Source organism: Pinus tabuliformis, chromosome X, assembly GCF_031772625.1.
Source record: "Pinus tabuliformis cultivar Carrire ecotype Pingquan chromosome X, CPIR1, whole genome shotgun sequence".
Taxonomy (NCBI): domain Eukaryota; kingdom Viridiplantae; phylum Streptophyta; class Pinopsida; order Pinales; family Pinaceae; genus Pinus; species Pinus tabuliformis.
Genome location: NC_142308.1, coordinates 927,063,877 through 927,079,587, shown reverse-complemented (window position 1 = coordinate 927,079,587; position 15,711 = coordinate 927,063,877). Strand labels below are relative to the sequence as shown.

Sequence of the window (15,711 nt, the reverse complement as noted above, 5' to 3'; positions counted from 1 at the left end):
GGGGCCAAATGGGGGACACAGAAATGGAGCCCATGCAGACGCATGGAGGGACTGCGCAAGAGGGAAGAACACATGGCAAGAGGGGAATCACTTAGGAGGAGGTGAGCCTAGGGATTGTGAGAGGCAGAGGCTATAAAATATTGAGGAACCCCCTCATTTGGATCATTTAGTTATGTGCATTTTGAGCTAGTCGTTTCGACTTCTTAGCACACTGGCTGTTTAGCTGGTCTGCAACACTGTTTAGTGCATTGAGTGTCTCCATTCGGAGATCTCACCCTTAGCCCCTGGGGACTTAGAGTGCCTGCTCGGGCAAGGTATTTCCATCGGTATTTCAGCAGTAGTTTTATCAGCGTTTCAACAGCAGTTTCATTAGCATTTTGGAGGACTGCGCAGCACTTGGAGAGGGATGCAGTTCTTTTTTTTATTGTAGTGCTGGATTGGGGTTTTGTAGGTGGACTTATGCGGGGAGATTGAGCAGGGGTCCAGCTCATGTCTCATTGGAGGATTTTTGGCAGGGTTTCTGGCAGTATTACAGGCAGAGTTTAGAGGGGTTTTCTTCAGTGGCAGCGCAGGGCATTGAGGAACTACGCAGAACCCCAAGAGGGTGTTTTTTGGGGGTCGGCCATTCCAGGAAAGCTTCCTGGGTTTTACTGGGTTTCTTGAGTAGAGCCCGAATCCATAGTTTCAGCTTTTTCCGAGGAGGGGAGCAACCCCAAATCATCATTTGTTTTCTAGCAGCAACAGTAGCACAACAACAACATCCACGTAGAGAGGCCATTCTTGTCATTTTGATGATATTTCTTCACTTGCCTTGTGCAAGTCGAGGTGCCATCTGTCTAATCACCTCTTGTACTCATTTTATTGCTCAGTATAATAAAATGGCTTAGCATTCCTCGCTGCATTTCTTGTGTATCTGCTTATATTTCCGGTTTACATTATTATATGCCGTTCCACTGTTATTTTATCACTTTTGGGTTATTATATCATTTGCACATATTTGGTTGGAATTTTTGCTAGGGTTTGAGGAATATAAAGGGTTAGGAATATTATAGTGGTATCAGAGCATAAATCTAGCTCAGCCTGTGGAGCTAGCAATTTATGACACTAGGGGAAAAACCCAACATTTGTTACAGAGGTAGGAGGTACAGAGACACTGGACATAGGTTGGAGAATACCTACGGGGAGGGAGACTATGTTCCTGTAGTGGACACTGAACTGGAGGAGCCTGTGGCAGATGCAGAACAGAGAGAGCCAGTAGTGGACGCAGAATAGATCGCCGACGATGACGGGAAGAGATTTGCGGATATGCTCCTCAAATCAGTGCAGGATCTGTCGAGGCAGATTGAGGTGATGGGGCAGAGATTCACAGCAGTAGAGGCCAGATAGCGAGAGAGCCCACGAGTTTTTCAGATTGGTGAGGGATTAGGTGCATCCCATCACTTGCCAGAGCAGCGTGATATTGCGCAGCAGGTGACCTGCCCCTACACGCTGTACCATGCCCACTTTCTTAGGAGCAGACACGGGGGCCGTAGCCCAGTAGGAGGCAGAGCCCGAACATATGGGCGATTATTTTGTAGAGTACTAGGCCTATGGGAAGGAGTTCAGGGAAGCCCTCTCATTCAGAGATTTTGCTCAGCTCTAGCAGGATAGCAGACCCCACGACCATCACAGAGGGTACCGGCATTACCATGATGGCGATACCCACCGTGCAGCGAGTAGATTACACTTGCCTACGTTTGATGGCTCATAAAACAGTTCGGCAAAGTCTTGGGTGGAGAAGCTTGACATTTATTTCCAGCTTAACCAGATGTCGGAGGCAGAGGCCATCAAGGTGGCAACATTGCATTTGGATGTTGAGGCCCAGGATTGGTGGTTTCATGGGATGGTTATATTGGGGCACTCCATAGTGACGACATATGCTGAGTTTACCGGGCGACTGATGGAGCGATTTGATTGGAGGGATCCAGAGCAGCATTTCGTTGAGCTTACGAGGCTCAAACAGACAGGGAGCCCAGAGACCTACATTGTAGATTTCTTGAGGGTCTCCGTGATGGTGGCAGACCTATCCATGACACGGAGGGTCTATATGTATGTTGAGGGGTTAGCAGAGCCACTTCGGGGTTTAGTCTGATCCACTAAACCAACCACACTCCAGGACGCTAGCAGCGGGACCCGGGACTTATAGGATGTCTTACCCAGGACCCGGACACCTTAGCCCCAGAGACCGACTTTTCAGTCTAAGGGGAAGGATGTGAGGATTCCTCCTCCAAAGAGGAATCCAGGATGAATATAGCTTGACGACGATGCTAGGAGGGAGCTGAAGAAGAAGCTGTTGTGCTTCACCTGTCAGGAGCCATGGGCACCAGGACATAGATGTGCTGCTGGCAAAGCACATTTTATTAAGGTCTTCTCCGAGAGCAGTGGAGAAGAGGATGACGAGGAGGATGTGGAGGCAGGGGATAGCCATGCCATACACGGACCTTTGCCACCTCCACCACCACCAGCAGGCGGTGCATCTTTTGCACCCACCGGAGGGGCCCTTGCAGCGTTGTGGGGAGTTCCCAAGTATTTGACACTGCGCGTACGACAGACAGTACGTGGCCATCGCGTCTCAGTTTTGGTTGACAGTGGGGCAACCCACAACTTCATCGATGCACAGATGGTTGAGGGGAGAGGTACTCAAACAGAGAGCTTCGATGGGTTTTCAGTATTGGTCCCAGGGGATCAGACCATGACGTGTGCTTGTTATGTTCCAGAGCTTTCAGTGACGATGGGCACCTACACATTGACTAACAACTTTTTCGTGGTCGATATTCCGGACACCAACATGATACTGGGTGTTAAGTGGCTTATTACTTTAGGGAAGGTCACGAGGGATTGGAATACCCTAGAGATGGAGTGGGATGATGAGAAGACAGTGAGGCATGAGAAGATATTGGGATAGCACACATATCCGCCTCAGACTGTGTCGGCTCATTGGATGGAGGTAGTCTTCCGGAAGGGAGACATAGAGTGGGCAGTGGAGCTGCGTGCATCAGAGGCAGGGCCTACAGGGCAGACAGTACATCCAGAGATCTAGTCCATCCTTGATCGGTATGCCATAGTGTTTGGAGAGATTCCACCAGGACAACCACCGGATTGGGGGTTTGAGCACACTATCGAGCTTGAGCAGGGCATCCAGGCAGTGATCACCACCCCCTATAGGCACCCCAAGGCCTATCGGGACGAGATTGAGCGGGCTATCCAGGAGTTGCTAGCACTTGGGCACATTCGTCTGAGCACGAGTCCTTTTGCTTCTTCTGTGGTGTTGGTGAAGAAGAAGGACGGTACATTGAGGATGTGCATTGACTACAGGGCCCTGAACAAGAAGACCCTGAAGAACAGGTACCCCATACCCAGGATCAATGAGTTGATAGACGAGTTGAGGGGAGCATGATTCTTCTCAAAGATTGATTTGAGATCGGGGTACCATCAGATTCGCGTGAGGGAGGAGGATATTCCCAAGACCGACTTCAGGTGTCACTATGGGCACTTTGAGTTCTTGGTGATGCCTTTTCGGCTAACCAACGCCCCAACTACATTTTAGTCCTGCATGAATCACAACTTCCATAGTCATTTGAGGAAGTTTGTGTTGGTATTCTTCGACAATATTCTCATTTACGGCAGGACTTGGGAGGAGCATCTACAACACATTGAGACAGTATTGCGTATCTTACAAGAGCAGCAGTTCTATGCCAAACTCTCCATGTGTGAGTTTGGGTTGACGGAGATGTTATATCTGGGTCACATCATAGGGGTGGACGGAGTGAGAGTCCACGAGGAGAAGATCAGGGCCATCAGAGAATGGCTGGAGCCGAGAAATGTGACGGAACTTCTAGGATTCACTATCGGAAGTTTGTCAAAGGTTTCTCACAGCGTGATGCACCCCTGACAGACTTGACGAGGAAGGGGGAATTCAGTTGGTCGGATACAGCGCAGCGAGCCTTTGACAGGCTCAAGGAGGTGATGAGCAGCTGGCCAGTGCTTGCATTGCCAGATTTTACACAGCCATTTTGTTTTGGAGTGTGATGCGTCGGGGGAAGGGATCAACGCCGTATTGATGCAGGGAGGTCACCCTATAGCCTTTGAGAGCCGGAAGCTCATTCCGCACGAAAGGTTGTATTCTATATACGACAAGGAGATGCTGGCCATCATGCATGCATTGGCTAAGTACCGACAATATCTGGTGGGTAACAGGTTCAGGGTGAGGACTGATCACAACAGCCTCAAGTTCTTTCTGGAGCAGAAGCAGCTAAAAGAGAGGCAACAAAAGTGGTTCAGTAAGATCCAAGCATATGACTTTGACATTGAGTATGTCAAGGGTAAGAACAACATGATAGCAGATGCCCTTTCACGTAGATCAGCCACGTTATCTCTTACGAGCTTGCATACAGACTAGAGGGCTCGACTCTTAGTAGAGTACTCTAAGGACAGGTTTGCATGTGAGATTCTAGAAGGGCAGATGGCAGATGACAGGTACAGGGTGATCGATCGGATCATTTATTACAGGGATCGGATCTTCTTGACTGAGGGGTCTCAGTTCAAGAAGAAGATACTCCAGGCATCACATGACTCACCATTGGCAGGCCATCAAGGGTTTACCAAAAGCTATAGGGCCATTAGAGAGAGGTTCTCATGGAAGGGCCTCAAGGAGGACGTACTCCAGCATGTCAGGGAGTGCGATGTTTGCCAGAGGAACAAGGGGGAGATGAGCCATCCCACGGGACTGTTGTAGCCTCTTTCCATTCCGAAGGGGAAATGGGAGAGTATTTCGATGGACTTCATCACAGGGCTGCCCATGGTACAGGGCAAGGATTGTATCTTTGTCGTCGTTGATCGGCTGGCGAAGTACGCACATTTCTTTGCCATATTTGCACATTATACAGCAGCACAAGTGGCCGAGTTGTTCTTCAGGGAGATCTTCAGGCTACATGGTCTTCCTAAGACCATCGTCAGTGACAGGGACAGTTGTTTCATGGGCGGGTTTTGGCAGCAGCTTTTCCGGTTGGTTGGGACGGAGTTGACACTGAGTACCAGTTATCATCCGCAGACATAGATAGTTAACAACTGGCTAGAGGGCTACTTGCTTAACTATGTCAGTGGGCAGCAGCGAGCATGGCTGAGGTGGCTGCATCTAGGGGAGTACTGCTACAATACTTCACATCACATGTCCATTGGTATGTCACCATTCTATGCTTTATATGGGTGTCATCCTTTATCTTTTGCTAACGTGATGTTTGGTGATAGCAAGGCTCCCAGAGCCAAGATATGGATCCAAGAGAGTCAGGATATTCTTCGAGCTCTCAAGGATAACATGGCTACAACACAGAACCAGCAGAAGCTGTATGCCGATAGGGGTCAGGTGGAGAGACAGTTCGAGGTAGGGGACATGGTCTACCTACGGTTACAACCATACCGACAGTCGTCACTAAAACAGAAAGGGGCTGAGAAGCTTAAGCCTCGCTTTTATGGGCCGCACAGGGTGATACGCAGGGTTGGACAGGTTGCATATGAGTTGGAGCTGCCCCAAGGCAGCAAGATTCATAACGTTTTCCATTTATCATGCCTGAGAAAGGCATTGGGCCAGCAGGTGACAGTGACAGATGAGCTACCACCCATGGATGACGAGAGGCATTTGGTATTGAAGCCGGAGGCTATCATTGATACCAGGGAGAGGCAGCTGCGGAGCAAGACTTTCCAGGAATTCTTAGTGAGGTGGAAGAATTTGCCGGATGAGGATGCCGCTTGGGAGAGTGAGAAGATCTTACAACATCAATCACTTCAGTTGCTTGAGGACAAGCAACATTTTGCCAGGGGAGACTGTAATATTCCTAATTAGCTATGGCTAATTGGAATATTCGATTTTGTTCAATATTTGCCTTCTATAGTTATTTGTGAATAAAAAGTGAGGAAGAGGGACATAACTCACTTTAGAATAAAAAGTCACTTCCTAGGTAGCACAACGTTGTGACTTAAAGGGGAGCCAAGGGGGCCAAATGGGGGACACAGAAATGGAGCCCATGCAGACGCATGGAGGGACTGCGTAGGAGGGAAGAGCACATGTCAAGAGGGGAATCACTCAGGAGGAGGTGAGCCTAGGGATTGTGAGAGGTAGAGGCTATAAAATAGAGAGGAACCCCCTCATTTTGGATCATTCAGTTATGTGCATTTGTAGCTAGTCGTTTCGACTTCTTAGCACACTGGCTGTTTAGCTGGTCTTTAACACTGTTTAGTGCATTGAGTGTCTCCGTTCGGAGATCTCACCCTTAGCCCCTGGGGACGTCGAGTGCCTGCTTGGGCAAGGTATTTCCATCGGTATTTCAGCAGTAGTTTTATCAGCATTTCAGCAGCAGTTTCTTCAGCATTCTGGAGGATTGCGCAGCACTTGGAGAGGGACGCAGTTCTTTTTTTTATTGTAGTGCTGGATTGGGGTTTTGTAGGTGGACTTATGCGGGGAGATTGAGCAGGGGTCCAACTCTTGTCTCATTGGAAGATTTTTGGCAGGGTTTCTGGCAGTATTATTGGCAGAGTTTAGAGGGGTTTCTTCAGTGGCAGCGCAAGGCATTGAGGAACTGTGCAGAACCCCAAGAGGGTGTTTTTCGGGGGTCGGCCATTCTAGGAAAGCTTCCTGGGTTTTACTGGGTTTCTTGAGTAGAGCATGAATGCAGAGTTTCAGCTTTTTCGGAGGAGGGGAGCAGCCACAAATCATCATTTGTTTTCTAGCAGCACAGCGACAACATCCACGCAGAGAGGCCATTCTTGTCATTTTGAGAGTATTTCTTCACTTGCCTTGTGCAAGTCGAGGTGCCATCTGTCTAATCACCTCTTGTACTCATTTTATTGCTCAGTATAATAAAATGGCTTAGCATTTCTCGCTGCATTTCTTGTGTATCTGTTTATATTTATGTTTTACATTATTATATGATGTTCCACTATTATTTTATCACTTCTGGGTTATTATATTGCACATATTTGGTTGGAGTTTTCGCTGTGGTTTGAGGAATATTCTGGGTTAGGAATATTACAGTGGTATCAGAGCATAGATCTGGCTCAGCCTGTGGAGCTAGCAATTTGACACCAGGGGAAAAACCCTACATTTGTTACAGAGGTAGGAGGTACAGAGACACTGGACATAGGTTGGAGAATACCTACGGGGAGGGAGACTATGTTCCTGTAGTGGACACTGAAATGGAGGAGCCTGTGGCAGACGCAGAACAGAGAGAGCCAGTAGTGGACGCAGAACAGATCGCCGACGAGGACGGGAAGAGATTTGCGGATATGCTCCTCAAATCAGTGCAGGATCTGTCAAGGCAGATTGAGGTGATGGGGTAGAGATTCACGGCAATAGAGGCCAGATAGCGAGAGAGCCCACGAGTTTTTCAGATTGGTGAGGGATCAGATGCGTCCCATCACTTTCCTGAGCAGCGTGATATTGCACAGCAGGTGACCTCACATGCCCCTACACGCTCTACCATGCCCACTTTCTTAGGAGCAGACACGGGGGCCGTAGCCCAGCAGGAGGCAGAGCCCAGACATATGGGCGATTATTTTGTAGAGTACCAGGCCTATGGGCAGGAGTTTAGGGAAGCCCTCTCATTCAGAGATTTTGCTCAGCTCTAGCGGGATAGCAGACTCCGCGACCATCACAGAGGGTACTGGCATTACCATGATGGCGATACCCACCGTGCAGCGAGTAGATTACACTTGCCTACGTTTGATGGCTCATCAAACAGTTCGGTAAAGTCTTGGGTGGAGAAGCTTGACATTTATTTCCAGCTTAACCAGATGTCGGAGGCAGAGGCCATCAAGGTGGCAACATTGCATTTGGATGGCGAGGCCCAGGATTGGTGGTTTCATGGGATGGTTACATTGGGGCACTCCACAGTGACGACATATGCCGAGTTTACCAGGCGACTGATGGAGCGATTTGATCGGAGGGATCCAAAGCAGCATTTCGTTGAGCCGACGAGGCTCAAACAGACAGGGAGCCCAGAGACCTACATTGCAGATTTCTTGAGGGTCTCCGGATGGTGGCAAACCTATCCACGACACGGAGGGTCTATATGTATGTTGAGGGGTTAGCAGAGCCACTTCGGGGTTTAGTCTGATCCACTAAACCAACCACACTCCAGGACGCTAGCAGCAGGACCTGGGACTTATAGGATGTCTTACCCAGGACCCAGACACCTTACCCCCAAGACCGACTTTTCAGTCTAAGGGGAAGGATGTGAGGATTCCTCCTCCAAAGGGGAATCCAGGATGAATATAGCTTGACGACGATGCCAGGAGGGAGCTGAAGAAGAAGTTGTCGTGCTTCACCTGTCAGGAGCCATGGGCACCAGGACATAGATGTGCTGCCGGCAAAGCACATTTTATTGAGGTCTTCTCCGAGAGCAGTGGAGAAGAGGATGACGAGGAGGATGTGGAGGCAGGAGATAGCCATGCCATACAGGGACCTTTGCCACCTCCACCGCCAGCAGCAGGTAGTGCATCTTTTGCACCCACCGGAGGGGCCTTTGCAGCGTTGTGGGGAGTTCCCAAGTATTTGACGCTGCGCGTACGAGAGACAGTACGTGGCCAGCGCGTATCAGTTTTGGTTGACAGTGGGGCAACCCACAACTTCATCGATGCACAGATGGTTGAGGGGAGAGGTACTCAAACAGAGAGCTTCGATGGGTTTTCAGTATTGGTCCCAAGAGATCAGACCATGACGTGTGCTCGTTATGTTCCAGAGCTTTCAGTGACGATGGGCACCTACACATTGACTAACAACTTTTTCGTGGTCGATATTTCGGACACCAACATGATACTAGGTGTTCAGTGGCTTATTACTCTAGGGAAGGTCACCACTGATTGGAAGACCCTAGAGATGGAGTGGGATGATGAGAAGACAGGGAGGCATGAGAAGACTGTGTCGGCTCATCGGATGGAGGCAGTCTTCCAGAAGGGAGACATAGAGTGGGCAGTGGAGCTGCGTGCATCAGAGGCAGGGCCTACAGGGCAGACAGTACATCCAGAGATCCAGTCCATCCTTGATCGGTATGCCATAGTGTTTGGAAAGATTCCACCCGGACAGCGACCGGATCGAGGGTTTGAGCACACTATTGAGCTTGAGCAGGGCATCCAGGCAGTGATCACCACCCCCTATAGGCACCCCAAGGCCTATCGGGACGAGATTGAGCGGGCTATCCAGGAGTTGCTAGCACTTGGGCACATTCGTCTGAGCACGAGTCCTTTTGCTTCTTCTGTGGTGTTGGTGAAGAAGAAGGACGGTACATTGAGGATGTGCATTGACTACAGGGCCCTGAACAAGAAGATCCTGAAGAACAGGTACCCCATACCCAGGATAAATGAGTTGATGAACGAGTTGAGGGGAGCACGATTCTTCTCAAAGATTGATTTGAGATCGGAGTACCATCAGATTCGTGTGAGGGAGGAAGATATTCCCAAGACTAGCTTCAGGTGTCACTATGGGCACTTTGAGTTCTTGGTGATGCCTTTTGGGCTAACCAACGCCCCAGCTACATTTCAGTCCTGCATGAATCACAACTTCCATAGTTATTTGAGGAAGTTTGTGTTGGTATTCTTCGAGGATATTCTCATTTACAGCAGGACTTGGGAGGAGCATCTCCAGCACATTGAGACAGTGTTGTGTATCTTACAAGAGCAGCAGTTCTATGCCAAACTCTCCATGTGTGAGTTTGGGTTGACGGAGATGTTATATCTGGGTCACATCATAGGGGTGGACGGAGTGAGAGTACACGAGGAGAAGATCAGGGCCATCAGAGAATGGCTGGAGCCGAGAAATGTGACGGAACTTCGAGGATTCATTGGTATTTGTACGTACTATCAGAAGTTTGTCAAAGGTTTCTCACAGCTTGCTGCACCCCTGACAGACTTGATGAGGAAGGGGGAATTCAGTTGGTTGGATACAGCGCAGCGAGCCTTTGACAGGCTCAAGGAGGTTATGAGCAGCTGCCCAGTGCTTGCATTGCCAGATTTTACGCAGCCATTTTATTTTGGAGTGTGATGCGTTGGGAGAGGGGATCGGTGCCGTATTGATGCAGGGAGGTAACCCTATAGCCTTTGAGAGACGGAAGCTCCTTCCGCACGAAGGGTTGTATTCTATATACGACAAGGAGATGCTGGCCATCATGCATGCATTGGCTAAGTACTGACAGTATCTGGTGGGTAACAGGTTTAGGGTGAGGACTGATCACAACAGCCTCAAGTTCTTTTTGGAGCAGAAGCAGCTATAAGAGAGGCATCAAAGGTGGATCAGTAAGATCCAAGCATATGACTTTGACATTGAGTATGTCAAGGGTAAGAACAACGTGATAGCAGATGCCCTTTCACGTTGATCAGCCACATTGTCTTTGATGAGCTTGGATACAGACTAGAGGGCTCGACTCTTGGTAGAGTACTCCAAGGACAGGTTTGCATGTGAGATTCTGGACGGGCAGATGGCAGATGACAGGTACAGGGTGATCGATGGGATCATCTATTACAGGGATCGGATATTCTTGACTGAGGGGTCTCAACTCAAGAAGAAGATACTCCAGGCATCACATGACTCACCATTGGCAGGCCATCAAGTGTTTACCAAAACCTACAGGGCCATTAGAGAGAGGTTCTCATGGAAGGGCCTCAAGGAGGACGTACTCTAGCGTGTCAGGGAGTGCGATGTTTGCCAGAGGAACAAGGGGGGAGATGAGCCATCCCGTGGGACTATTGCAACCTCTTCCCATTCCGGAGGGGAAATGGGAGAGTATTTCGATGGACTTCATCACAGGGTTGCCCATGGTACAGGGCAAGGGTTGTATCTTTGTCATCGTTGATCGGCTGACGAAGTACGCACATTTCTTTGCAATATCTGCACATTATACAGCAACACAGGTGGCCGAGCTATTCTTCAGGGAGATCTTCAGGCTACATGGTTTTCCTAAGACCATCGTCAGTGATAGGGACAGCCGTTTCATTGGTGGGTTTTGGCAGGAGCTTTTCCGGTTGGTGGGGACGGAGTTGACACCGAGTACCAGTTATCATCCACAGACGGATGGGTAGACATAGATAGTTAACAACTGGCTAGAGGGCTACTTGCGTAACTATGTCAGTGGGCAGCAGCGAGCATGACTGAGGTGGCTGCATCTAGGGGAGTACTGCTACAATACTTCACATCACATGTCCATTGGTATGTCACCATTCTATGCTTTATATGGGTATCATCCTTTATCTTTTGCTGACGTGATGTTTGGTGATAGCAAGGCTCCCAGAGCCAAGATATGGATCCAAGAGAGTTAGGATATTCTCTGAGCTCTCAAGGATAACATGGCTACATCATAGAACCAGCAGAAGCTGTATGCCGATAGGGGTCAGGTGGAGAGACAGTTCGAGGTAGGGGATATGGTCTACCTATGGTTACAACCATACCGACAGTCGTCACTAAAACAAAAAGGGGCTGAGAAGCTTAAGCCTCGCTTTTATGGGCCGCACAGGGTGATACGCAAGGTTGGATAGGTTGCATATGAGTTGTAGTTGCCCCAAGGCAGCAAGATTCATAACCTTTTCCATGTATCATGCCTGAAAAATGCATTGGGCCAGCAGGTGACAGTGACAGATGAGCTACCACCCATGGATGACGAGGGGCATTTGGTATTGCAGCCGGAGGCTATCATTGATACTAGGGAGAGGCAGCTACGGAGCAGGACTATCCAGGAATTCTTGGTGAGGTGGAAGAATTTGCCGGATGAGGATGCCGCTTGGGAGAGTGAGAAGATCTTACAGCATCCATCACTTCAGTTGCTTGAGGACAAGCAACATTTTGCCAGGGGAGACTATAATATTGCTAATTAGCTATGGCTAATTGGAATATTCAATTTTGTTAAATTTTTGCTTTCTATAGTTATTTGTGAATAAAAAGTGAGGAAGAGGGACATAACTCACTTTAGAATAAAAAGTCACTTCCTAGGTAGCACAACATTGTGACTTAAAGGGGAGCCAAGGGGGCCAAAGGGGGGACACAGAAATGGAGCCCATGCAGACGCATGGAGGGACTGCGCAGGCGGGAAGAACACATGGCAAGAGGGGAATCACTCAGGAGGAGGTGAGCCTAGGGATTGTGAGAGGCAGAGGCTATAAAATAGAGAGGAACCCCCTCATTTTGGATCATTCAGTTATGTGCATTTTGAGCTAGTCGTTTCGACTTCTTAGCACACTGGCTGTTTAGCTGGTCTGCAACACTGTTTAGTGCATTGAGTGTCTCCGTTCGGAGATCTCACCCTTAGCTCCTGGGGACTTTGAGTGCCTGCTTGGGCGAGGTATTTCCATCGGTGTTTCAGCAGTAGTTTTATCAGCATTTCAGCAGCAGTTTCATCAGCATTTTGGAGGACTGCGCAGCACTTGGAGAGGGACACAGTTCTTTTTTTATTGTAGTGCTGGATTGGGGTTTTGTAGGTGGACTTATGCGGGGAGATTGAGCAGGGGTCCAACGCTTGTCTCATTGGAGGATTTTTGGCAGGGTTTCTGGCAGTATTACAGGCAGAGTTTAGAGGGGTTTTCTTCAGGCAGCGTAGGGCATTGAGGAACTGTGTAGAACCCCAAGAGGGTGTTTTTCGGGGGTTGACCATTCCAGGAAAGCTTCCTGGGTTTTACTGGGTTTCTTGAGTAGAGCCCGAATCCAGAGTTTCAGCTTTTTCTGAGGAGGGGAGCAGCCACAAATCATCATTTGTTTTGTAGTAGCACAGCAACAACATCCACGCAGAGAGGCCATTCTTGTCATTCTGAGAGTATTTCTTCACTTGCCTTGTGCAAGTCGAGGTGCCATCTGTCTAATCACCTCTTGTACTCATTTTATTGTTCAGTATAATAAAATGGCTTAGCATTCCTCGCTGCATTTCTTGTGTATCTGTTTATATTTCCGCTTTACATTATTATATGATGTTCCACTATTATTTTATCACTTCTGGGTTATTATATCATTTGCACATATTTGGTTGGAGTTTTCGCTGGGGTTTGAGGAATGTTCTGGGTTAGGAATATTACAATCTCCCCAACCGGATACAATCTGTTCAAAACTTCAAACCATATCTGGGTCTTGGAGATTTCATGTGCTTTAACCTCTCCACCAATTTTCATGGCTAGAGCACATCCGATGCTACCCGAAATCAACAGTTATCAAGGGTGAATCATCTCACTTGAGTCTTGTCTCTTTCTCTCACACTCAAAGCTTCTAAGGTAACTTTTATTTGAGTATTCTGAGTGAGTTTTCCTCACTGGTTTGTAATTTTTGCTGTAGAATATTATATATCAGATTTGGCATTTATCATATTTTTAACTCCTAACCTTCATCACATCGAGTGTTTATGGACACTCCTTTTCTAAGATCATTGGTAAATTGTGTGTAGATTGGGATACCTCCATGGCATTCTCGGAGTTGGCCTAAAGTGAGAAGTAAATCTGCTGAGGTAACAGTGGGTGTATCTCCTATGTGCTTACCGTTTAGCCCCTTGACCAGACATTGCCAAGGTTGCTAATTTAGGCAGTAACATGCCCAAAAGTACTAAATGTACAATGATTTAGCAAGGGAGTGCATAAGGAATGTCTAAGCTAATCCTATAGCCTAAATCCACATGATAAAATATAGAGCAATATAAATGAAAATCTGAAATAAATACAGTTCTGGATCAATGCAAGGTCAACTTTGTGTCATTGTCCACTGCAAAGTTCCTCAGGATCTGTTAAGTGGCACCATATGGAGACTCCATGGAACCTGTCTGCTCAATCCTTGGAGGTTGTTTGTTGAAGTCTCATGAAAGGCCTGAAGGGGCAGCTGGGGCAGACATGTAGAGGAAATATTAGACTTGCACTAAGGATTCCATTAAGTACAGTTGTTTATGTGACTTCCAACATTTATCAATGTAACTTAATGCCTCCTAATGACTTAACTACCTCAACTACTAACTTTTTACTGACTCTCCTTACTGTTTGCTTGCTATTAACAAAGGTCTTCATGATGGATGGAAAGATAACTATTTGTAACTGATTGTAATGCAGACCTTAAAAATCAAAACTTGTATTTTCTCTATTGAACCTGTCTAATATTTAGTAAACAGCAAATAAAAGAATATAAAAATTAAGGATTTTGATTGAGCAATGCAAAAGTTCAAGCAATATCCTTTATTTTAAATTTTAACTAAAAATCTGAATATTTCCTGTGAAAATCAATATTTGAAATGATTTGAAAACACATAGCATCTAATATATGAGCTCACCTCACAACAGGTATGTGGATGTATCCACAGTTGATGGACAAACTTCAAAAGCTATCAGCATAGCTATCAAAGCAACCGGTGCTCAATTTTTGGAGGTACTATAGAATCTAGATTTGCCCCTTTCTTCTGTTGGTGTTTATTATTTGTTATTTCCAGTACTTGTGCGTCTTTTAACCAGATAATAAAAATTGGAAAGGACTGTTTTGAAGTTCAAATTTGACCAATGTCTGGAATGCCTGCTGAAGCTTGCTAATTACATGTGGGCTAGGCTCCAGTTTCAGGTTCTAAGAAGCCCGCAGAAGAAGGAAAACTGATCTTTCTTACAGCAGGTACTTATTCAGTTTTTCATTGGTGTTGGCATTCTTCAGATAGCAATAAATAGTTTACACTATACAATAATTGCACTTATTACATTCTGTTGGGCTCTACTTGCAGTATAATTTCTTGAAAACATATAGTGCCGTGTAAAAATAAAGTGATTAAAACCAAAACAATATAGTTGTCTGTTTTATATTTTAAAAGCTGAAAAGGGAACATTATTTATATGGAAATGCCTTTAACAATTAAATCCTGTGAAGGGTCAATGATGATGGTACATACGTACAGGTTAAAGATGTAAAAATTGCTGATTTGGGGTAGCATCAGATGTGCTCTAGCCATGAAAATTGGTGGAGAGGCTAAAGCACATGAGATATCCAATACCCAGAAAGGGTTTGGTCAGATTCTAAATAGTTTGGGTTAAAATAATTAATATTTTTAATGGAGTCCCTAAGTCTAAATTTAGGGAAAATAAAATATTAATGTGTATTAATATAAAACCGTGTTAGAATGGTCCAAAAGTCATGGATCAAGCCAGATGTAATCTTAGCTGTGGATTAGGGACTTAATCTTGGCCGTTGATTTGTCAACGAGAAAAGTATAAGAGGAGGCTTGAGGGTCACTTGGAGAACAGACTGAGGGAGACCAGTCAGTTCAATTTTTGGAGCGGGTTTAGCTGAGAAATTGAACCAGTGGTCTGGAGAGCAGTCAAGAGGCAGCAAGTATGGAACAGAGAGATGGGAGATCAGCACAGAGGCAGAAAAGGCAGACACAGGGCCAGAGGAAGCCACGTAGAAGGGCAGAGAGGCTGCACAGAGTCTCAACAGGCTGACCCAGAGGGTTTTAGGTCACGCAGAGGTCAGTAGGGCTGACGCTAGGTTCAGAAGAAGTGCTGGAAAATTTGTCTATGTGTGGGTAAGCCAGTTTGGCACCCTTTTGTACTAAAAAATTGCTGAATAATAAAATCCTCCCTTGCTGCATCGGTTTTCCCACATTGGGTTTTTCCGGGGACATTAGTCCAAAATAACTATGTCAATGTGTTGATTCTTGTGCATATGTTTGTTTCTGTATTACGGTGTGATAT

General features: G+C 46.9%; 1 protein-coding gene across 2 annotated transcripts in view; it reads left to right on the top strand.

Moving 5' to 3' along the window:
- Window positions 1-15,711, top strand: part of GLYR2 (glyoxylate reductase 2) — a 199,446-nt gene that overhangs the window by 141,954 nt on the left and 41,781 nt on the right. For both annotated transcript variants that reach the window (XM_089448485.1, XM_089448484.1), the window contains exons 6-7: window positions 14,320-14,404; window positions 14,578-14,638. In XM_089448485.1, the coding sequence (XP_089304611.1) occupies window positions 14,320-14,404; window positions 14,578-14,638 (146 nt within the window). The remainder of the gene's footprint in view (window positions 1-14,319; window positions 14,405-14,577; window positions 14,639-15,711) is intronic.